We start from the raw sequence: 25,415 nt of genomic DNA on the forward strand, positions 1-25,415 counted from the left end.
ATGATGTAAAGAATGTTGCATCTCTGTCAGAAAAAAACATGTAAGATTTAAGCGAAACATTCTGGTACTTTTAAACTTCAAATATTGGTAAGTGAAAATATAAACAAAACACATAAACCTCAATAACCAATGAAAGCTGTTTATAATTTCTTTAAAGCATTATTTTGCTTGTGATAAACATTGTAATTGGACATTTTATGTTGCATATAACAAAAAAAAAACAAACAACAAAAACAAACAAAACATCAACCTTAATATTTTAGCTGGGGTAAGAAAAAAAATATCTGGCAATTTTTTTCTTTAGTTTTTTTATTATCATTTTGTATAAATTTCCAAGCATTAGAAGGACATTTAATGCATAGTATTTATTTACTCATATTTCTTTTATCTACTATTTTTCCAGTCAAAATTCAATTGCAATGTAAAATTTAACGTAATGTGAAAATTTCACGTTTTTATTCTCTGATTATAGCTTACAATAGAACCATTGTAATCAATGTTGTAAGAATAACCTTGGCTGCAATTCTGGTTGTAATTTGCACTTTAACTGCTGTTGTAAGAAAATGTAAGTATTAGTATTTATATATATTTATATATATACGTATATATAAAAGACTTCCCTGAGTTTAATAGAGGAAAAAAATACAACCTTTCCTGTGTCCCAATGCTCTTCTCAAAACAATCTTAGTGGATGAACTCAGTGATACTGTTGTTGGCTGAGCAAAAATAAATAAAAAAATAAAAAATAAGTTAAATTGGATATTTGATCTTCTTATTCTTATTGTTGGAAATTATGTCTTAAGATTTAAAATCCTGTTCCTGGCTGGTTGCAGAAATAACCGGAGTGAAGATTTGTTTTGGAGCTGTTTTGCAGCTCCTGGATCTGGACGATTTAGACCAAGAATTCTGCTCTAAAGGGAAAAAGTCCAGGAAAAAAGTCCAGGATTTGAAAACTACTTGTTTCCATGATCTGCTTCACAATTAAAGTCTGTGTGTCCGTGTTATGCCCAGTGAGGGGTATGAGACGACATTTACTGGATGTGTGAAATGGAACAGTGTGAAATTTCATTTATCGCCTCCCTCTAGAATTGAGGAAATTGTGGCTGAGTAATAGACGTTGTACTTCCTGATGCTACAGTTGACACAAAACCATGGCAGTGGTAGTTCTACTTTTTCTCATCTCCTTGCTGGACTCAGTTGAAGGTAAAATTAGTTATTTATTACAAAAAGTGCTTCACAGTTGCTGTGGCAAGCTAACATTTCAACTGACAAAAATGTGGAGCTGTAGAAAGTACATGTCCGTTATCCTGCAATAGCTAGCCCCGCCCACTTCATCACAACCCTCCGGGGCTGACTACTGACCAGTTCTCTGTCTAACAGGTCCGGAAAATCTCTAAGACCTGGGTATTACCCTAAATGAGATCTATAAGAGATAATCTATTTAAACTGGTGTCGAAAGCGATTCGTCTAGCTCTAACTACCTCCAATCCAGAAGTTACGACCCTTTTCAGTTAAGAAACAGTCAGCTGAGTAGCCCTCACAGCTGCATAATTCCAATAACCACTCCTGTTAACGGTAGCTCGCTTCCTAAAATATAACTTGCTCTTGGAACCGGCTAGATTAAATTTAGTGACTTGGATGTAAGTCCCTGGGTCATTATTTTACTCTCGCCAAAGGAAATTATGAAGCCTCCTTATCACTAGAACCATGTACCTTAGTTTTACCTTTATTAAAAGAACTGAAAAATGATTAAATGACTCAATTAATTCCAATGTCCACCAACCTCATTAGAATTTTAGAGTAAGAATTTATTAAGCAAGCTTAAGCAGGGATATGTGACATACAAATCAATAATCAATTGTATATAATTCAAGAGCAGTGTAATAGAATAAACATGTACAATCATACCCTCCTGTCTCTTTCCCTAACCTATGTCGCAGATTCTGAGATAGCTTTTTAGGAAGCAAGTTCAACTCATACCCAGTTGGTGGTGGATCTTTAGCAACAGGAATGTCCGAAAACCTTGGTCTGAGTCTTTGTCCTTTGTGTGGAAAAATCCTCTTTAGAATAGAAACAAAGTAGAGAGGGCTCAATTGCTTTTGAAAACCCAACTCTTTATCCCTCCGGAACCTTTGTCTTTTCTCCAAGTCTGTTGCAATGTTTGGGTTGAGATAAGACCGACGATCGAATCAGGAACCCGGGTTGGACTATTGGAACTTGTCTCCCTTTGGCGGCACGAAGCTTCAGCTTTTCCCGTGGCTCCAGGGTGTGGTCTGCTGTTGTTTCCTCGATCTGCTTCTTCGTGTTAGCTCTACTTCGGTGCCGCAGACAAAGAACAAGAACTTCTCCTTTTCCGTCTGCTTTTATACAGTTCTCCGCCATGTATGTGTATGGGGAGTGTTAGTTTACGTGGTTTCCTGAACATCTGCTGATTTCACGGAAACCCCCGTCGGCCCCTCCTGTCTGCTGGCTGGGATGGAAAATCCCGTCCTTTCCTCAGCGTGTTGATCTTAGCCAACCATACCGCCCCACCCATCCTGTGCGTCTGGCCATCTGTTCAGAACTGCTTGCGACAGCAGGAACTCACAAGTTCCCCTTCTCTTTTTACTCACCCTTTTCTCTGATTAACTATTAAACACAGTCAAATATTAAAAACTATGTGCTGATTTCCATTAAGCATTAATCATAAGCATTAATCACCTCTTTCACTTATTATAAATCATCAAACCTTAATCATTTCATTGTTGTTATGTCATTACAGATCATGATTTGTACACTTCAGAATCATTCAGTGATTACTTACACACAGTCATTTTACCTATTGTATTTCAGTGATTACTTACACACAGTCATTTTACCTATTGTATTCATACATGTCCAACTTAATCATTATAAATCAAAACACTCAATCATTATAAATCAAAACACAAGATTGCTGTATTTCCTTCAGGCCTTCATGCACCTTTTTCTGCGTGTACCTGGATAGATCTCAAACCCCATACCAGTTTTCTTGACACCCCCTCCTTGAGATCGGACGGTGCTTCGCAGAAAACACAAAGTCCTAAGTCAAAAGAGGTCAAGTCCATCACCGCAATCAGCAGTCAAGATGTCCTGTTCGTAGCAGGCAACCGGAGATGATGATGGTGTCCAGGTATCCACAACCTCATACTCCGTCAGATTGGACGGCGGAGAAATCCAGCACTCGGCGTCCAACTGGGGAGGAAGTGGAGATCCGGCTGATCCAGGAGGGCTGATGTCCTCCAGTGAAGACTGCAGAAGCGAAGACAGATCCATCTCAGAGTCTGGCAGTGTCGGTGGGTTGTTACAGTATCCCTCCAACTCAGCCAGTAGATCCTGAAAATCCATATTGGTCGACGGCGGATCAGGTGACGGAGATGACGCGAAGAGGGTGTCTTCTGTCTGGCACGCTTGGTGAGATGAACTGAGAATCTCAGTTTGGGTACCTTTTCTGTTAGTCGCACTGCTGGTTTGGCATCCGACATCGATAAACATATCTGGAGACATGGGACACGCGGGTGGAAGGTACTCGCCTACTGCCACAACTCGTCCATCGAGAAGGTGTAGAGTTGGCAGGCATTGTCGAGTAAGCTGGTGTTCCCATAACTTCTGAATCACGGGCAGCAGGAGTCCCGTGTGCATTGGAGATGTTGTAAGGTCGTCGTCTTCTTGGCCAAAGGCAGAGGTCCACACGATTTTGTGCACCCGTTCCAGGAATCGAGATGTGGAAGCCGCTATGTAAGGCAAATCTCCTTGCCCTGTGGCGCAGAGAATTGCCGTTACATCTGTGAAACGGCTGCTCACGCAACGGTGACACCAGCGGGAGGACGATGCAACCCATATGAATCCATAGGATTCTGTGGCGATCCCACATCCCACACAGCAGGTTGGTGCCTGAGAAGAAACAGCAACCTAGGTAACTTCACGATTAGGGGTTTCGGATTAATAATAACACAACGAATATGCAAATGCGAAAGCGGAAAGAGTAGCTGGTTTAAGCTCGTGTGCCTGCTTGGGCTGCCAGCCAGGGAGAATTACTCACAGGAACCGGAATATCATGATCTGGAGCTGGTTCGCCCCGATCATAGACATGAGCTGAATCATGGAATATTGCAGCATAGGTCATCATCCATACAACGATGGCCAGGTCTGAGGTCTCCTGAAGCCAGTAGAGGACCACCAAGATCCCCCAAACCGTTGCCCAAAGAGTCAGAACTATCCACTTTTGCAGCCATGTGCGCCTGCCCCGACCTTTGATGGACAAGGCTTGGCGCGCTAAGTAGACGAGGATAGATACTGCGAAGAGCCCCTCTAGAATAGCTGTGAGGATCTTAAGTGGGGCGGTTCGAGTGGCTTGATGGCCCCCACGGACCAACTCCAGTATCAGGGCTGTGGTGTCGGTGACGAGCCATAGGCAAACCACAACGCCCCTGCGCCAGTTGATGCGGGTACGGCCCATCAGGTAACAAGCGAAGAGGGATGAAGCTAACCCCCATTTCTGGAGGATGATGGGTCGTAGGATAAGCTTGACATATTCTTGTAGCGCAACGAAGATCCTCATAGGATGTCCCCTGGGCCAGGAACCAGTGTGGCAGTAGAGTACCCAGGCCAGGGTAACCCCTAAGTGCTCAAGGGTACTCACTTGAATTGGTGCAAAAAGTGAGTTGGGGTTCGATGTGTTGGTTGAAGAGTTAGATTCCATGATGTCCGATGGTGGTTCTTTTGGTTCTGGTGTTGTCGGCAGCGGCGGTGAAGGTTGACTGGCTCGTAGGCACACGAGAGCTCTCTCTTATGCAGAAGCAGGCTCCTCCTTCGGGGGGAGGGGTTGGTACCCCCTCTTTTCGCAATGACATAGTGCTTTCAGCCACACCTCCAGGACAATTTTGCCAACGATTAAAGCCACGGCCACGCCCAGTAGGCTCAAGATGTATGGCCACAGCAGGCTCAGAGCATCTAGCAGCCACTGTCCGACGATGTGGAGGCCTCCCTCTACAATGTTAGCAGCGCCTTCCACGACGTCGGTGAGGGTGGTCACGATAGCTGATCCCAAAGTCTCGAACCAGTAACATTCATGTTGATCAGATCCTTTTCCACATTTTTCCCAAATTTCCTTAGAGATTGAGCAGGTGAGATTGGAATACAAAAGGTTAGGTCCGACCCAAGCAAACCCTGGGTCTGTGTGCCCATCACACAGATTCTTGCGGAAAGCATGTCCTTCGGCGATGGCCACTAGGGGATTTGGGATGAACGGAACTGGGAGACCCAGAATGCTCTTGCGCTTCTGGAGATGGTATCCCAGAATTGCGTCGGTGCAGGTCCGTCCGCTCACTATAGCCCTCCGCCAAGTACCATTGATTTTGCGCCAAGTAACTTCAGAAGAGTGAGTGTCATACTCATCGGCATAATGTTGTTTGCAGTAGCTATCCCAACCTCGGACCTCGTGGCAGGGTCTTCTGGCCAAACTGATGACACATTCAAGGACTTGTCGTGTGTTGTTTTTACAAGTCATGCGCCAGGGTCTCGGGTTGACGTAGTTTTCAGGTCTCCAAAAAATTCCAGGCCAAATCGCACGGTCCTTAGAATAAACTGTGGCGAGGTACTGGTACTTGATCCAATAATTGGGGGATTCACTGAGACATGGTATAACCCAGGCTTGAAGTTCTTCTTGTTGGAGTCCCCACCATTCCCAATCGCAATCTCGATAATAATCCTCATAGCAGGCTTGTAGAGCCCATTTAGAGGTAGGAAGGGTGTCGGGATCAGGGCAGTGATACTTCCATACGGAAAATAAAGTATGGCTTTCTTGTAAGAGGTCACATCGCGGTGAAGATAGGGTTTTCCTCCAATAAGTATCATTGAGGCTGTCAGAGATCCTCTTGGCGACACACTTATCAATCTTTGCAAAATCACCCTTAGGAGCGTTCAGAAGATCTTCAGGAGTTGGAAGGCGTTGGGTACGCAAGTTGGCAATGTGTAGCTCCTCTAACCCAGCAGGAGAGCGAACCGCTCCCTCTGGGAAGTCTCCCACAAAGAACGTTTGGTCTGTTGCTATATATGTCCATGGGAATGTGTTATTCAGCCAGACTTCGATTTCTGTACGTACTGAGCGTACAGAGTGCCATAAATCCGTCCAGTATTCTTCTACAGCTGTGACAATGTAATTATGGCCCCTGCATCTGACGAACTTATTCCAGAGGCAGGCATTTAACCACCTAAAGTGGTGTGTATAACAGTGCTGTTGGTCAGCTTGATACATAAACCGTGTAGGACCTTGTCGAATCAGGAAAGCCGTAACGTTAGTCAAACTTCCGTTGGGGGGCGGCCTCGTCGCCCACTCAAGAAAGTTGTTTCGGAAGGTGCTGTTAACCCGCGATCGCTCTGTAATGTTGGCATCCTCTCTGCAATTTAGGTGATAGTCACCCCAAAACTCCCCTCGTGGGAGCCAGGTTCGACAACCTGAGGACCTGTGCGGGGCCGGGTATACTACTTCGTTATCCCAGTACCCCTGGTTCGGCAACAGTAGTAGTGATCGACAAGCCATATTGCAATGCCATTCTGGAAATCCTCGATCCGGATGAATCCAGTTACACCTGACGGTCCGTCGTTCCTTGCGCTGTAGAACCCGTATCCAGCAGAGCGCTCCGGTGTCGAGGAAGTCATAGGCGTAGATCTCCCAGGTCCGATTCAGGAGGTCGTCTAGGGTGGAGTCGTTCAATTTGTAAGCTCGGCTTTCCACATACTTTTTGCCGTTTTCTTTGGCGAATAATCCGGTTCGATTCTGGGCAGAAGTTTAGTTGTCCCATGGCACAAAAATAGCCGTGGTGCTTGTATTCCAGCAGTGGAAGGTGGCATACTTGGAATGTCCATAAGTGACCTTTGTATGCGTAAGATACCACGGTCCAACTCCGATGAAGTAGAAGATCGTAGCGAGAACAGCAGCAGCAAATAGCAGAGCAAGAAGCGTCAGCAGCCCTTTCAGGCAAAGGGATTTTCCTGTTATCCTACTCGTTTTCCGTAGCAAAGGTTCGTTAGAGGTGTCCGAGTCGTCGTCCATGTCAGTAGAGCTGTCCGAATCCGATGTTGAGTCTAGCCAACCCTGGTCTGTAGGCTTGCGCCTCATGCCGATAGCATCCATCCTGGCCAGATTAGTGATTCTCTGGGATCCGGAGTATCAGGCGTTGTACAAATTTTTCTTAAAGCCTTGATGCAGCCTTGGTGAGCAGGGTTCTTCGCAACCCGTCTGGCGGCCCTTCTCTGCTGCAAGGCTGTAAATATAGGAGAGGGGTAGGGTAAGTCGGGCTCCAACCCCCTCCACACCCACTTCCAGTGGAACACCCTCCAATAGTCCGGCCGAGGAAACGGGCCTTGGGCGGTGCTGTTTTTCAACGCCTGGTCATACCAAGATTCGTGATTATACCCTATTGGGGCGGGTACTGAGATGTAGGTGTACAAAGGTTGCCCATGCAAAGTTAGTCTGGTGCGGTACCCCCAGGTTGACGGGGTAAAAATCCTCTGGTGTGGTGGGTTGGGGTAGACCCTGTCTATTTCCAATTTCAATGGAAGCCTGGTGTTATTAAATATAAAACATTCTGGATTCATTTCCCTCTTTACTATGGTTTTTGCCATACTTGGTGATGTGGTCCAAATAATCATGTCATTAAGTGAAATTTCACAATACAGTCCTTGCAGTGGTTCAAGGTAATGGGGACCCCATCTCACCCGCAGTTCGATCCCCTGTACCCTGTGATACACTGTATTAAAAGTCCATGGCAGAGATCTTGGGCTCATAGGTGAAATTGATGCATAATGGACCGTGTTACTGGACCCTCGTCCTTGCCAAGCAGGCGGTGCGGTAGGGATGAATAAATGTGGCTTCGTTGGAGGGGGTGACGTGTACTCTTCACTTTCCCCCACCTGTTTTGTGTTCTGGAAATCAGTGGGTCGAAGATATATGAGGTACTTGAGAAAATATGCTTCGGTGAGCGGATTGGAAGGAGTGAAATCTTCTCTTGGCATATCAAGTAGTATAGAGGTAGTAGGGAGCCTTAGGAACAGGCCTTTATCTGATATTCCCGACGAGACTCCAGCTCCTACTTTGAACATTTTGGTTACAAAAACCCTTGTACCTTTCCGTCTTGTGGGTTTCGACTGACGTTGGGACTTGGCGACTCGTTTTCCCCCTTCCGGTGTATCCGTTAGTCTTGGTTCTTCTTCCTCCATGGAAATGCTGAAGCGAGCTTCTGCCAGGCGTGGGTCTTGGGTTTCTTCTTAGGAGGCTCCGGTTCGGTGTAGGACACGGTGGCATAATTCTGCTCATCTGGCACCACTTTGATGGCTGCTCCGACGGAGTAGATTCCTTTAAAGGGGACGGTGATCATGCGCACTGACAGCTGAATCTGGCAGGAGGTGCTAGGATCGGAGGGCGTACCCGCTCTGTGGGCCACGCCTCCCGGGTGTTGCAATACTCCATCCCGAAACTGAGACTCCGCTGTTATCCAGTACAGGCAAGACTTTTCCTTAGGTCTTACCGCATTGCTGCCCCACCCGTCCACCTCGGTGGTGTAGTAATACATATCTGAGCAACGTACCCCATCTTCCCTTGGCACGTCCGGTAAATCCACCACAGGAATTGTGCAGTCATTGATGACTTCCAAAATCAGATGTGCCCATGTGGTCAGCTCCCAGGGGCCTGTCCAACCCCCATTAACGGCTTGGTCTCTGGTGTCATCTGGGAGTGCACTTAGTCCCTCAGCTGATGGTTGGTACGCGTGAGGCCGATGCACCCGGAAGATCACAGGGGAGTGGCTGGTGTTCAATGGTGGAAATGACAGGGATGCTCCGGCAGCTTCATATGGCCAGGCTGCATGAACAGAATCCCACAGGACATCATGGGGCCCTTCTTCCCTTCTCCATACCCATGGATCCGCTTCTTCTGGGGTGTTTGGGGGAGCTGAAGGTCCCGGTAATATTATCGGTATGGGGCTCCCATGGTTTGGTTGTACTTGCCCATATGTTCTATAATATCGCAGCGAGCTGTAAAACCTCGTCACCTGCCATCCCTCAGCCTGACCTGTCAAAGTCAGTTCTCCTCTCCCCAGCTGGTCTTCGCAAGTAGAACAGTGGTGGAGATCATCCCCATCCCAGACGCATTAACAACTTTTTGGTTCTTCATTCTGCCAGCTCCATTGGGTCTCCAACTGAAGTCGGGGCAGGTAACCTACCCGGCAGTTCCCACAGATGGTGTTGTTCAAAACCGTGACCGGAGAGACGCGGAGATGTTGTAGCATCTCTGCGGTGGCTCCTTGTTGCCTGGGTTTCTCACGGCCCGGTCCCTCCCAGGTGATAGGGAGTGGGTTGTTTACTAAACAAACCGGACAGCGACTTTTAGCTCTTGCCCATATCAGCATCTCTCGCTCCTCCGACAGGACTCCCTTTTTAGCCCAATCCAATTTCTTCAGGGCTCGTCCTGCCCAAATCCCTGAAGGTGTTCTTCTAATTATAACCACCCCTTTCACGGTGGCCAGTCCGATATAGGGTGGAATGGTACATGATTCACTGGCCATTTCACCGGCTTCTGTTTCACTTTAGCCAGGAACTGGCTTGAGCTGCTCAACTTCTTGAATCCCTTTTCTTTTCAGCAATACTGTGTTCCTATCCAGTACTTGCTTGACGATGTCAGTGGTCTCAAACTTGGGTTTTACTGCTGCACTTACAGGTTGCTCTCTTGCTTTGACCCACACGCGCTGTCCCTCTCGGAATGGCACTCTGGGCGTCAGCTTCTCCTTTTTGTCGCTGGAGCTCCGCCCCACTTCCTTCGTGGTGAACGGTCGTTGGTTGAGCTCCATTGCAGGGGCGGGCCTCTCGGCTCTGCTTCTGTCGTTCAGGGCCTGCCCTATTTCCACCGCCTGTGTGCTCCAACTGTTGGTGTTAGCATTTTTAGCTATCCAGCTTTTCACTAACCCTATGGCTCGTTCCACCACTCCGTTAGCTTGTGGGGTATAGGGTGGCGAGTAAACGCGCATCACTCCAAACTTCTGACACCATTGGTCAACCTGTGAATTACGGAAATGAGTCCCATTATCCGTGCGCAGCTCTTTCGGGATTCCCAGGGCACTGCATACTTGTTCCAGCATGCCGACAACACTATTGCCGTTTGCTTTCCTGGCTGCTTTTGTAGTTACAAACCCCGACATAGAATCCACCAGCACTAAGAGGTACTTCTCACCTCTTCTTCCTGTTATCCCCATGGGGCCTGCAACATCCATGCAGACTGAACCCCAGGGGACCGTGCTTTTGATGGATAACCCCTCCATCCGCTGCCCTCGGCGACCTGCGTTGTATTGTCCACATACTTCACAGTCCCTTAGCACACGTTGGACTTGTTTCACTGGGATCCAAAGATCCTGCTCCTCCAGCTCCTTACGGGTAGGTCGTACGCCTGCATGTCCAAGGGCCTCATGCACGCTCCGCACGACCTCGACCACGTACTCTTCTGGGACCTCCCGTCCTCTGGGAGTGCTGTCCCACTTCTCGGTACCGACAAAGACGATCTTTCTTTGCTGGACATAACAGTCCACTTCATCATTCCCACGCCAATGAGCTCCCTCATGCGTGTGTGCTTTTTGATGCTCAACATCTATTTCCAATTGTAGTTTTAGCTCAGCAATCTTTTTCCACAAGTCTTTGTGTGCCACAGGCTTGCCCTTTGCTGTCTCGAAACCATTTTCTTCCCAAATGGCCAAGTCTTCTCTAAGGGCTTGAGCACAGTAGTAACTGTCGGTTACTAACCTGGCACTCTTGATTTTCCTTTTCACCAGCTCCAGCAATCCTTCCAGTACGGCCGTTACTTCTCCGGCTTGAGCGCTACCGGGAGCCTTTCCTTTCTGACGGCAATTTTCCTTGCCGTCTTGCTTCAGAATAAATCCCCAGTATGCCGACTGGTCGGACCCCTTTCTGGATCCATCGGTGTAGATTGTCCATTCCGGTTGTTTTGGCTTCTCAGATGTCTCTGGCGGTTTCTTCTTACTGGTGGGTTGTGCTGGCCCAATCTCAAGCTCCGGGTCCAGCAGGATGTCTTCCCATCTTCCCCACCGTGTGTTAGTTGCTTTAGTACTTTCCACGGTACCTTTCCTTAGATACTTATGAACTTGGCTCTGTGTGATGACTTTAACTGGTTGTCCCTGTGCTAGATCCTTCAGCACACCCCAGTAACGAGCTAGCACCGCCAGCTCTTTTTCCTCCTGCGGATATTTCTTCTCAACAGAAGTCAGGGTGTAACTCCACAGGGTAACCAAGCCTCCATTTTCGTTACTCACTTTGATCATGGCATCGTCATTCTCACAGCTGATCTCTGCCACCAGTCGTTCTGACAAACTTCTTGGCTCCAGTCTCACAGCTGCTTGAATGGCTTTTCTCAATTCTTCCAGGCTCTGTTGATTCGCTGCTGTCCAAACCCAGGGTCTTTTTCCGTCGTTCTCGTCCTCCTCACTCTTTCTCAGGCATTTGTACAAAGGTCTGGCATACTTCTGATAATTGGGTACGTGGTCCCGGACATAATTGCATAGTCCTAATATTTTCTGTAAGTCATTCTCTGACTGAGGTGGTTGAATGTTCGTCAGCTTGTCTCTGTACCCATCTGAGAGTCCCAAATCTGACGTAACTTGGAAACCCAGATAATTCACTTGGAATTGTCCAAATTGACATTTCTTGAGGTTTAGTTTCAGACCTGCCTTGGTGAGGTTTTCAACCACTTTTTGTAGCCTTTCTAGGTGTTCTTCTTCTGTGTCATCAGCAATAAAGACATCATCAATGTACACAGTTGCACCTACGTCCCCCAGTACTTCCATCACTGCTGACTGGAACACGTTTGGGGAGTTCTTGTATCCCTGGGGTAACCTTTGCCACACGTAGCTCTTGCCTTTGTGGGTGAATGCAGTTTTACCTTGCGATTGTCTGGCGAGGCGTAGAGAGAAAAATCCATTGGCTAGGTCGATGCATGACTTGAACCTCTTGACTCGAAGAGTTTTCAGCGCTCCTTGTGGATTGATTAAACTGGCTCGGTTCGCTATTGTTCTCCGATTCAGGGCTTTGAAGTTGATAACTGGTCTCCAACCCCCTCCAGCCGATTCAGGTTTCTTCACCGCCTGGATGGGGCTGTTGGTGATCGGGTTGAGCTCCTCTCTGATGATTTCCAGGGCGCTCAGCTCCTTCACGATCTTGTCCATCTCCTCGACTGCTCCCGGGTTCAGCGGGTACTGCCGAACAGGTGGATGAACTCCACCTTCGATATGATGAACAAACTTTGGGCCCAAATCCCCACAATCATTTTTGAACCGTGCCACCTGTGCTGTAGCAATGATCTCACGCAGCTTCTCTTTCCCAGCCGGGGAGAAGTCACTCTCTGCGAGCTTCTGTTCTGTCACCGTTGGTATGTCAATCGGTTTGTACCAGTCCTGCTGCTCGGATCCGGATTGGGTCGGGCCGACTTTCACCAATCTTGCTTTTAAACTCGTCAGCCTTCGCTCCAGTCGGCGATGTGTGCCTTTCTTTTTACTGAGTTCGTCTAAGTCTTTTACTGTGAGGAGATTGTAGGGACCTTTTACCCACACTACTCCTTTCCAGGTCCCATATGGCATTTCTTCTATTTTTCCATTAGCAAACTGAACCTTCAGGTGTCCTGCTGTTTCTAGGTCTTTGGGGGTCATAGACACCTCCGCTCCGGTGTCCACCAGGTAGGGTACTCCCTCCACTTTGGCGTAGATTTCGTCCCCTTCCCAGTAGGCATTTTCTAAAATGACCCGCGACCTGGACGTCATTACTTCGGTGACCCTCCGGCCCCGGCTTTACGGGACTCACGGAGGGCCGTCTTCTGTTCTGGGCTCAATTTCCTATACTCCTCATCTGTCAGGAACTGACCTTTTCCTGGCTGGTTTTGTGAAGCCGGCGGGTTGGTCGGTCTCCCCTGTGGTCCTGGTGGTTTCTGCTGGAACGGCCGGTTCTGGAAATTGGATGGTGATGTTCCCTGTTGAAACGGCCGGCCCTGGAAGTTGGATGGCTGTGTGCCTTGCGGGAACGGCCTGCTCTGGAAGTTGGATGGCTGTCTGAGGTTGACCCTTCCAGGTGGCTTTGCTGGTTGGCTAGCCTCCTTCTTCCTTTTGTCCTCGTAGTACTGCTGCTCCAGGTCGAATCCCTGCACTGCCACATCCATCTGGGCTACGGTTGTGCTTCTCACTGGCAGTTTCACAAACACAATCTCTCCTCTCCGTCCCTTTGTCACCTCACGCAGTACCTTCACATATCTCGCGGGAGAAACGGTTTGCTTTAGTGTGTGCCAAAGCGGTTCCAACCGGCTTCCTTTGTCCAACCGTCCTCTAGCTCTCTTCACCTGGGACTCTTCGTCGTCCATGTCCTCCAACACCAATCTCTCATAGTTGCTCTGTGCTGACTCCGTTCCAACCATCGGGTCCGCAGTCACGCTGGTCAGCCACAACTTTTTGGCCCCTTTGTGGTTGGTGGTAGATAGCACGGTTGGCCAAACATCTTTCAAATACTCCTCATTATTCTCGTCTGCGTTTTTACTCCGAATCACCAACCTTAGATTCTTTAGTTCTGCGTATGCATCTTGTCCAGTAGTAGTGGCCGGTGGTTGGGCCGACACCCCTTGTGGTCTCCGCGGGATCTGTGGTCCTGGCTCTGAAGGCGTCGCCTGCGGTTCCTCCTCATCAGCCGACACCTCGTCCAGCTTCTGTCGAGTCTCCTTGGAGTACTTGTAGGCAGCTTTCTTCAGTCGTCGCAGCATCACATCATACATAATCCCCATGTATGCATTCCTGAAGTTGGTGGTCAGGGAATAGTGTGCTGTCAGGGTAGAGCAGGATGGTGTCATCAGGATGTTAGCCCACTCCCCGACTGTCGCTTCTACCTCGAGCAGCACCTTGTCTCCCAGCCTGCTGGCCCATCCTGCTGGAATCTGGTACTCGGTCTGACCGACCTCTGGTACATACGTACGCCGTCCGTCTTTAGCCTGTACGGGGCCCCAGGTCACGTCTCTCGCCAGTCTCTCAGAAGAACCCTCGATGTCAAAGGTTTCTATTTCTTTCTTCTTACCTCGGTGCTGTCCTGTTCGGAGTGTCTTATGCCCTGTCGGTGGTTGCTTTGGGTCGGAGAAGATGCTGCCGTGATCACTCTCTTCTTCTTCTTCTTCAGAATGTTCAATCTCCGGTTGCTCCTCTCCGTCCTCCGAGTCGCTGATGTCCTCATACTGTTGTTGTCGAAGAGGTTCCCTCCTAGGGGAGTTCAGCGGTTGAATCTTGGCTGGTTTCATCGGTCCTACTTCTCTCTGGACCGTCAGCTGCTCATTCTTGACTCTGTCTGTGTTGGGTTGCCTCAGTTCACTGTTGCTTCCCTCGAATGAGAATTCTTTGACGTATCTTGCTGCGTGGGACTCTGGTCCCACTGGTGCTTCCCTTAACTTTATCCTGAGTGGCTCCATAACCTTGGCCTTGCCGGTCTGGGTGGTGTTTGAAACTCCACTCTGGGGTATTTTTAAGGGATATTTCTTGATCTCCTTTGCTGGGTGGCTGATGCGGCATTGTTCCTCCATTTCAGTTGCCATTCGTACACCTTGCTCCGTACGGAGTCGATGCATACGGGGGTCAACCACCACCACTACCTCTTTGAACACAAAGAAATGACTGTTGGTCTTGGCTATGTTCACCACTCCATTCTCTGTGACCGACCTGGCGGTGTCCTTTGGCAAATCTGCCGATCTTAGTCCCTGCACGCTCACCATCACCCTTCTCATGCTTTCGTTGCTGGCAGTCACCAGGCCCCTTTCGAGTCCGTGCCACATCTTCTTCCGATACTCCTCCAGACTCTCTCCTTTCTTGTAACCATCAATTGGGACCAGGATTATGGCACCATAAGGAAGACTGTAGCCCTTCATCATCACTACGTCTCCTCTAGTTTTTTCACTACAGGAAGCCTCCAACACCTTTGAATCTTTTTGGTAATATTTCCCAGCTTGGTTTTCAAGGCTGAGTCGAAACTTTCGATTGTGGATCTTGTATTTATCATTGGTGAACACAATCAGCCCGTCACCTTCAAGGTCCCATATTCCTCCAATAAACTGGTAAATCATGAGCCCGGATTGCAGCCTTAAGCTGATGGTCTCTGATGGTATTTTGGCCAACTCTCGGGTGCTCCTCCAAACATCCGACTTCTGGGTCTTCTTCTTAGGGCGGCCGGGGTCCCATAGCTCCTCATCCGATTCCTCCTCGTCCTCGTCGGAACTGCTGCCCGCTGGAGTCTCCGTAGGTGGCAGTGGCTGCCTCCTTTCCGTGCTGTGGACTCGGGGATGAAACCCGAACTCTTGACCCCATCGAGGGGACCAATCCCTAGCCGCTTGCTCCAACTGCTCCTCAGTGAAACCGTCGATGAGCGATCCCTCGTGATTTTCCTCTTCTGACTGCTCAGAGGGGATCTGGTCGTTCCGCGATGATCCCGGTCGAGCTGGGATGTCGTCATCGCCGTCCGTCAGGTCTATCAGGTCCTGCTGATCTTGCTTCGGCTGGTTAGTCGGTGTTGTGGCTCTGCTGGGCAGTCGAGAGGGGGCCTCAGCCACCTCCGACTCCGCCTTCTCCGGGGCTCGCTCCTTTCTTTTGATGCCTTTGTAGGTCGACAGTCTCTGCAGGGCTTCTTTACACTCTTTGTACTGGCTTACCCCTCTAGCTAGCTGTTCTGTCAGGATCCCGTCGATGCCCGCTGCCTTTGTGGCTGTTTTCACTACTCCGTCATACTTTCCAGAGGGGCTGTAGACAATCCGCAGCTCACCAGCGGTCCATCCCTCAAGGAGCCCGGCGAACCATTCTAGCCACTCTTTAATCTCCAACTTCTTAGCAACTTTCACTGGGCATTTGACGACCCCCAGTCGGTGGCCATCGTTAAGTCGGGAGCAGTAGTATATCTGGGTCTGTATCATGTAGTTCATTATCCCCCGAACCTTGTTCTCGTGGGCACTATAATGAGATTCGAAAAAAGTCCTTTTCAGTGGCCCAGTCCAGGAATCCAATCCATCACCGAGTAATATCAACATTACAGGAAGTTGTGATATAGTAGTTTGGGAAAGACGGGTTTGATGATCTTCCCCGTCTTGGCTGATGTTGCTTGCCCCTTGTCCCTTTGCTGGCTCTTGCAGGGGATCCAGTTCCCCTCTTTCTTCTTCATTCATAGTTGTCTTTGTCTTCGAGTTGCCTATCCCCCAAAGCCTCTCTTTGCGCTCTTGAGTAGGGATGGGTCCAGGCTGTGTTGGCTACTGGCTTCACTGTCTGGATACTATTACTTATCCTCAGTAGAAGCTTTCCCTCACCTGCATGCTATACAGTTACTGCAAGGGTTGTGACCGACGGCCTTATCAGTCACTGTTAACTCTACTCCCTAAGAGTTAACGAACCAAGTGAGCTATTCAGAATCACACATCTGTTTTTACTGACTTGGTGTATTAGGGCCCGCCTACTTGGCTCCGCCCCACGTTGGGCGCCATGTCCGTTATCCTGCAATAGCTAGCCCCGCCCACTTCATCACAACCCTCCGGGGCTGACTACTGACCAGTTCTCTGTCTAACAGGTCCGGAAAATCTCTAAGACCTGGGTATTACCCTAAATGAGATCTATAAGAGATAATCTATTTAAACTGGTGTCGAAAGCGATTCGTCTAGCTCTAACTACCTCCAATCCAGAAGTTACGACCCTTTTCAGTTAAGAAACAGTCAGCTGAGTAGCCCTCACAGCTGCATAATTCCAATAACCACTCCTGTTAACGGTAGCTCGCTTCCTAAAATATAACTTGCTCTTGGAACCGGCTAGATTAAATTTAGTGACTTGGATGTAAGTCCCTGGGTCATTATTTTACTCTCGCCAAAGGAAATTATGAAGCCTCCTCTTTACTAGAACCATGTACCTTAGTTTTACCTTTATTAAAAGAACTGAAAAATGATTAAATGACTCAATTAATTCCAATGTCCACCAACCTCATTAGAATTTTAGAGTAAGAATTTATTAAGCAAGCTTAAGCAGGGATATGTGACATACAAATCAATAATCAATTGTATATAATTCAAGAGCAGTGTAATAGAATCAACATGTACAATCATACCCTCCTGTCTCTTTCCCTAACCTATGTCGCAGATTCTGAGATAGCTTTTTAGGAAGCAAGTTCAACTCATACCCAGTTGGTGGTGGATCTTTAGCAACAGGAACGTCCGAAAACCTTGGTCTGAGTCTTTGTCCTTTGTGTGGAAAAATCCTCTTTAGAATAGAAACAAAGTAGAGAGGGCTCAATTGCTTTTGAAAACCCAACTCTTTATCCCTCCGGAACCTTTGTCTTTTCTCCAAGTCTGTTGCAATGTTTGGGTTGAGATAAGACCGACGATCGAATCAGGAACCCGGGTTGGACTATTGGAACTTGTCTCCCTTTGGCGGCACGAAGCTTCAGCTTTTCCCGTGGCTCCAGGGTGTGGTCTGCTGTTGTTTCCTCGATCTGCTTCTTCGTGTTAGCTCTACTTCGGTGCCGCAGACAAAGAACAAGAACTTCTCCTTTTCCGTCTGCTTTTATACAGTTCTCCGCCATGTATGTGTATGGGGAGTGTTAGTTTACGTGGTTTCCTGAACATCTGCTGATTTCACGGAAACCCCCGTCGGCCCCTCCTGTCTGCTGGCTGGGATGGAAAGTCCCGTCCTTTCCTCAGCGTGTTGATCTTAGCCAACCATACCGCCCCACCCATCCTGTGCGTCTGGCCATCTGTTCAGAACTGCTTGCGACAGCAGGAACTCACAAGTTCCCCTTCTCTTTTTACTCACCCTTTTCTCTGATTAACTATTAAACACAGTCAAATATTAAAAACTATGTGCTGATTTCCATTAAGCATTAATCATAAGCATTAATCACCTCTTTCACTTATTATAAATCATCAAACCTTAATCATTTCATTGTTGTTATGTCATTACAGATCATGATTCGTACACTTCAGAATCATTCAGTGATTACTTACACACTGTCATTTTACCTATTGTATTTCAGTGATTACTTACACACAGTCATTTTACCTATTGTATTCATACATGTCCAACTTAATCATTATAAATCAAAACACTCAATCATTATAAATCAAAACACAAGATTGCTGTATTTCCTTCAGGCCTTCATGCACCTTTTTCTGCGTGTACCTGGATAGATCTCAAACCCCATACCAGTTTTCTTGACATACATTATAAGAAAAACTTCTGGGGAGTGATGTTGTGGCGTAGAGGATAGCGCGACCCACGTTTAGAGGCCTTGAGTCCTCGACGCGGCCGTCGTGGGTCCGACTCCTGGACCCGACGATATTTGCAGCATGTCTTTCCCCCTTTCCTGTCAGCCTACTTTCATATAAGGGACACTAGAGCCCACAAAAGATCCTCTGGAGGGGAGGAAGAAAAACTACTGAAGCAAAGCTTAGCTGTCAAGATATATGTTTATTGTGAAAAATATAATGTAATTTCTGTTTGGTTATTTTTGGCGGGCTTGTATTGACGTCTAATAGTTTTCTTTAGGACTGCAAGTTAATACAGTATCATGTCGCAATGCAAAGACCCTGAGCGCTACTTTTGGAGTTTATGTTCTAAATGTGTCGGCTTAGTTTATTTAGATTTATTATTGTCCTTATGCAGCTTTAGAAATGATCTTAATTAGTTTCTTCCCTGTTTAAATAATAAATAAATGAATTGATAATAGTGTGAAGTAGTACGTGAGTAGTACACTTAGTTCTGTCATGGCTACTTTTGCATCATGATTAGCTGAAACAAAAGAGTGTCAGTAGTTTATGAGGAGCAGGTTCTCAGAGGATTAAAAATAAAAAGCTCTAGCGGAGAAGTTTCAGTTTAAAATAAAACGTAATTTAACAGAACAGAAATATTCTCTGAGATGACTTCATACAAATTCTAAATATAAACATTATCTTGAGGTAGAAAAACTGTTTCACTTCTCATTTCTTCAGTGCAAACAATCAGACCAACCACAGCAGCTGCATTTTCTCCTTCATCACAGCAGAGGCTGACCTGACTAAAAGGTCCTAAACCTGACAAAATATAAAGACTCATCCACCATCTGTAATCATTAGCATAATTTTGGATCAATAATAACATTTATTATGTAGCAAACAATTAATTAGTCAAATACCTAATAGGCTCCAACATTTAGTGTAACTCTAAAACCTGAGGAGGAAGTTCTTTAGCAAAGCAGATCTTTTTTGGCTCTGATATTTAAAGTGCAAAACTTGACAACCTCCCAACACTGACAGTTAAGTTACTGCATTTAAATGGATTTAAAAGTCATTTCTACACACAGTCGTCTCTGTGTTGGTTTAGTGACAGGGATCCTGATAAAGATGCCACCAACATGTCACTCATTGCTCTGATACTGTGCTAAAGTACTCACACTCCTTATTGTCTTCACATTTCATCACATTATAACAAAAAATTCAATATGTTTTATGTGGTAGATAAACATACATTAGGGTAGATAAAATAGCCTAAAGTTATATTTTACAAGTAATAGAAAAGTATGGTGTGCATTTGTATTCAACCCCTTTCAATTTTATATAAATTTAATTAAGCCAATTTAAATTAGAGGCATCCAAACTTGTAAAAAACAAACAGTTGTCTTTAATTCAATCTCATTATAAATGCAGCTTTTCTATTAACTATTTAGAAGTTTGTTAGAAAACAAGAGTGAACAACATAATGAAGACAAAGGAACACAACAGGGATAAAGTTCTAGAGAAATTTAAACAGAGTTAGGTTATCAAAGAATATCTCAAATTAAGACCATCTCTTGGAACATCATTTGAAAATGGAAATAGTTTGGTGTCACAACTGTCAACTTGCCAAGACATGGCAGTCTAAAGTGACTTTTGAGACAAATCAGGTGGTTTGATCTCTGAAAGGTTTTAGATCTGGAAAAACTTCTGTTGAGAAGGAAAGTAAAGATGGGAAAGTTTATGATTTGTGATAACAGAAGATTTTCATGCTCTGACAAGAAAGTAAAAAATTAAATTCCCACTGATAGAAGAGGTATTGTTCTATTTATTAAAAAAAATGATGAGATTTTATTACTATTAATGGGAAAAAATCTTCACTAAACAACTTGCATTCAATAACGTGGAAACTATAACTGCTTTCTGTCTTATGCGTATATAATTAAACATTAAATATAAATAAAATTAGGCATAATAAGACAGCTATGCAAATATAATGATAGTTTTTCACCATATTATCCATACAAGATGTTTAAATAATGAAATTAGATGAATCCTTTCTGTGTTGATTCTGATTGACATACAGAACTTGTAGCACTCTACATCATCTAGTGCTACAAACCTCCTCTGTGCTCTGATGCGTTAAAAGTTCAGTCAGGATTTTCCAGAGACTGATCAATATATTTTGTTTTCATTATTGAAGGAAAACTAAACTTTATCTTCCAGGTGCTGAAAATCGGTTTGTGAGGTCTGGATCAAACCTTCTACTGGAAGCAAAGACAACTGAATTAGGAGAAAATGAAGAGTTTATTTGGAAGTTTAACACCACTATCAATCTTGTAAAATTCAGACATGGCGTGGATCCTTTCATCAAATATGTACAAAGAACAGTTTTTTCTACACAAAATTACTCTTTGCTATTGAGAAATATGCAACACAGTGACACTGGAAACTATAAGGAAATAATAAGTGGATTAGAAGACAAAATTGTAGCTGAATACACAGTCATTGTCCAAAGTAAGTTTCTACTTATTTGCTTAGTTTTTTAAAATCATTTCTAAATGTTTTTCTAGCACCCCGTTTTAAAACCAATCAAATCTTTTTTCCTTCAGATCCAGTGTCTCCAGTGAATTTAACAGTGACCCCCAGTGACCCCAGCTACTGTAACTTCACTGCAACATGTAGAATAAAGGATTCTCAAATTAGTGGATCTTTTCAATGTGAAAATAAAACCTGCTATTTACTGGACCAAACACACCTGAAGGTCTCATCTCTGAAGGTCTATGTAGAGCAAAGCTCCATCATCTGTAACCATAGCAACCAAGTGAGCTGGGAAAAGGATGTAAAGAATGTTTCGTCTCTCTGTGAAAATCCACCAGGTAAGATTTAAGACAAAGATTCAGGAGCTTTTTAACTTAAAGTATTGGGTAGGTAGATGTTTTACATAGTAAAACATAAAGCAGTTCATCATAATTATGAGTAGACACACACATCTATGCACATAACCAAATATCTATTTTAAGTCACATGAAGAAATTGAATTAAGTTCTACTTATTTTTGTAACCATGTTTTTGCTAAACCCTAATACTTTACCCCAACCTTAACCTGGACCAGTACAATAATTGTATTTCATTTCACACTATAGCTGTAACCATTGTGAGCACCAATCTGTACATAGACATATTTAACAGGTGTTAATGAGTTTTCTCTTGTTTTACAGTCACTATTTTTAATTTCTTCTAATTTTACATTTTTGAAAAACCAGATGAAAGTGTGAAAACTTTTATTAAAATAGCAGAATTATTCAATTCACGTCACGGTGCTGCTGTACTGATCTATGGACACTTTCTCTTTAAATGGTGAATGGACTGAAATTCACCATTTAAAAATTATATAGTGCTTTACTGGGCCTTCTGACCATTTACTAAATGCACTTCTATATCAATCTATATTCACCAAGCTGAACCCATAAACATTTATAAACAGATCAGCTGTCAAATTAAGCTACAGTGCCTTGCTCAGGGGCAAATTCACACGTGTAGGGGGCAGCTGGAATCAAACCTATAGCTTTACTCAAGACAATTGTTCTCCCCAAAAGCTACCCAAGAATAATTACTTTATTATAAACACTTAAGTACATTGTGTAAATCATATTGCTCATGACAGACAGGCATTCTATATATATATATATATATATTACATGTAGCACATGCAATATATATAAAATGCACCAAACTAAGTAAGTTAAAGTGTGTAGAAATATAAAGCTAGTTTAATTTGCTATATATTTATGCTGCCTTTCAGTATGAACATTCAAATATCAAAGTGCTATTGGATGGAGAAAATGATAAATAGCACCCGAGTGTGGACAAGCTTTATAAGCTGTCAGAAAAAAAACATGCAAGATTTAAGAAAAACATTCTGGTACATTTAAACTTCAAATATTGAGAAGTTAATGTTTTACATTGTAAAACCAAAATATTACTGTATAATTACTAACTGAAAATATGAACAAAACACATGAACCTCAAAAAACCAATGTAAGTTGTTTATAATTTCTTTGAAGCATTATTTTGCTTGTAATAAACATTGTAATTGGACATTTTATGTTGCATATAACAAAAAAAATAAAAAAATATATCACCCTTAATATTTCAGCTGGGGTGAGAAAAAAAAAATCTGGCAATTTTTTTCTTACATTTTTTTAAAAATCATTTTGTATAAATTTCCAAGCTGTTACAACCGCTCCTCCCCCAAAGGCCACTAAGGTAAATTCTGGCGCTGGGTGCAACACACAAACAAGTAACCTAAACAGTTGGGGTCAGGAGCAAAATATAGTTTAATTTACAGCTAAAGTAAAATTTCAATCACATGAGACAACAAACACGGGGAAGCTTTGAGCTTCAGGGTCTCCAAGGCCAAAACAACAAACAACCCCCCTTTAATTATAAAATAAAAACACTTTCTAGAGGAGAACTAAAGAAAAAGTACAAAACCTGAACTCCCTGGCTAACCACAAAACAGGAGAAAACATTTAACAAACAAAATGGCAGAAAATCCCTACCAGCTTCCACTGTGAATAGAAACAAAACTTTAGACACATGATACTTCACAAAATGCTCACAAGAAAATCATCCAAAGTCCCCACAGTCAGCTCACAGACAAGATCACATCAGATCAAGACCCAGAGAAAAAGGAAGGGATCTGACATCTCTGGTTGTAACTCTTTATGGGGCGGCTGACGAGCTCCAACCCATTGCACCTGTGGCAGCCAGGTAAAGCTGAAACACAAAGGAAGAGCTCTCCCATGAAGAGAGCCCCTAGAGGTCAGTGACCGTAACACAAGCATTAGAAGGTTTAGAAAGTATTTATTTACTCATATTTCTTTCATCTATTATTTTTCCAGTCAAAATTCAGTCACAATGTCAAATTTAACGTAATGTGAAATTTTCACGTTTTTATTCTCTTTTTACAGCTTACAATAGAACCATTGTAATCAACGTTGTAAGAATAACCTTGGCTGCAATTCTGGTTGTAATTTGCACTTTAACTGCTGTTGTAAGAAAATGTAAGTATTAGTATTTATATATATTTATAAATACGTGTATATAAAAGACTTCCCTGAGTTCAAAAGAGGAAAAAAATACAACCTTTCCTTATAAAAATGTAATGATTTGTACCTCTTGTTTCTTCTATTTATGGATTATTTATGAATCCTAGAAAACTAAAGATTTTTATGTCTTTTTATAAAGTAGTTTCAGTTTGTTTTCTTTGGACTAAAGAAAGTTTTTTTTTATTTGCCTTTAAAATATCTGAAGCACTATACATAGGTGTTTTAAGGCACATTGGTGATTTTAAAAAACAATGAAAAAGAAAAAGTGAAGAACAGAAATAAAAATATGTATTTAAGAAATGTTTATACATCCATATTTTCATGTTTAATGAATTTAAAAAACATACACGAGGCAATATCAAAGTAGTCAGTTTAAAATCTCTGAAGAGTTTTTTTGACTCTTGGGATTAAAAGCATTTTTTTATTTGTTTAAAAGTAATTCATAGTTAAAACGTTTTCAAAAACAAGCCATATAGAGACAATGCAATTTCTAATAGCTGCTATGGTTCCCTGTCCTGAGTATTGACATTTTTGTTTCAAAGCCATTCAGCACAAGAAGGGGATTTCTGCACTACTAGGACAAGTGAATGGCTTTTCCAATCCAAGACAAATATTTTGATTTTGTTTTCAAGGTAAAAGAAAAAGCAAACCAGAGCAAACGTCACATGAGTTTCAAGAGGTGAGCAGCAAGTTCTTTCTCTAAAGATTAACTGGACAATTTGGAGGTTTAAACAGGAAATATTTTGTTATCCAAATAAAGTTTAGAATTAACTCTGCAGAATAACCGAAACCCCTTAATTCTTTGCTTAGAAATTCTGTACAAAGACTTGTTAGTTTTTTCAGTCTGATCCATCTGATCTTCCTGTAACATCAGCAGCTCTCCATCCTGTCTGCTCATCAACTTTCTGCTTCTTTCTCTAATTCTAAAGTTTCGAAGTAAACTTGTTTTTTTGGTGTATGTTGTTTGAATTCTTGCAATTAAGATTTTCACAATGTGGAGTTTATATGAATACTGATACATTTAAATCTCTTTTAATGATGTCACACCAGGTCAGTCGGCCAATGAGAGCCCTGTAGCAGATTCTTCAGACAGATCTGCAACATTCAGACTCGGTGTGGTTTCTAACGATGGAGAGACTGGAAACACCCTCTAACAAATGAAAGAATCCCATTCACTGTCTCAAAAACACAAATATGATGCCTTTTCAATACTGTAATATGCTTTGACAATAGTTGAATTTGAAATATAACATAATTGCACATTGACATGAACTGTATGTTGGACTTTTGGAAGCTACACTGAACATTTATGAGTATAATTATATTGATAAAACTTAAGCATTTCTAAGTATAAATGTATAAGTACATTTAAACATTTGTATTTAAACACATATATCTTTACAATAGATGATTATAGCATTGTTGCTCTTTTCAATTTATATACTTTTGCATGTTAATCCATTGTGGCCTATAGAGTTGCCATGATGGAAGTCTGTTATAGTTTGCAAAGTGTTATGTTGTCCATTGTAAGATTCTTATGAAAGTGCATTTTTTATGTACAAATAAACTTTGTAGCAAATATTTCATAACAGATTTTGTGCCTCCCATAAAATTTGCTCACACAGTAAAATTGTAATTGTCTCACCTTGAAGTTCAACGACCTTACACTCTAAAAAATGTTTTTGGCTGTAGTTCATGTTGTGGACTTACTTACATTAACCTCACTTAATTCATTACTCATTTACTTATTTTTTGTGTTCAATTAACTTAAAAGTTACAAATCTAACTAACTTAAATTAACTTAAAGGAACTTTTTACTTTGACTTTACTTGAAACAACAGATTTCAATGCCAGTTTTGTGTCCTACGTCTGGCCAACTCAATGTTTTTTACAATCTTCTAACTCAATTTATTAAATTTTTATAACTTAATTTATTAAGTGTGTTTAACATGAAGCCTAGAAATAAATTCAAACTGGAAGACTCTCTAGCCCCA

The 25,415-nt window shown here is 43.7% G+C and overlaps 1 protein-coding gene across 1 annotated transcript; it reads left to right on the top strand.

The window, feature by feature from the left end:
- The first annotated feature begins 1,101 nt into the window (after nt 1-1,101).
- LOC114146563 (SLAM family member 6) lies at nt 1,102-25,014 on the top strand. Its single transcript, XM_028020741.1, has 6 exons — nt 1,102-1,203; nt 20,534-20,824; nt 20,920-21,186; nt 23,284-23,376; nt 24,054-24,100; nt 24,458-25,014. Exons 1-6 carry the CDS (start codon nt 1,152-1,154, stop codon nt 24,458-24,460), a joined length of 753 nt encoding a protein of 250 aa, XP_027876542.1. The 5' UTR covers nt 1,102-1,151; the 3' UTR covers nt 24,461-25,014.
- The last annotated feature ends 401 nt before the right edge of the window (nt 25,015-25,415 follow it).

The sequence above is a fragment of the Xiphophorus couchianus genome, chromosome 6 (genome assembly GCF_001444195.1).
Source record: "Xiphophorus couchianus chromosome 6, X_couchianus-1.0, whole genome shotgun sequence".
Taxonomy (NCBI): Eukaryota; Metazoa; Chordata; class Actinopteri; order Cyprinodontiformes; family Poeciliidae; genus Xiphophorus; species Xiphophorus couchianus.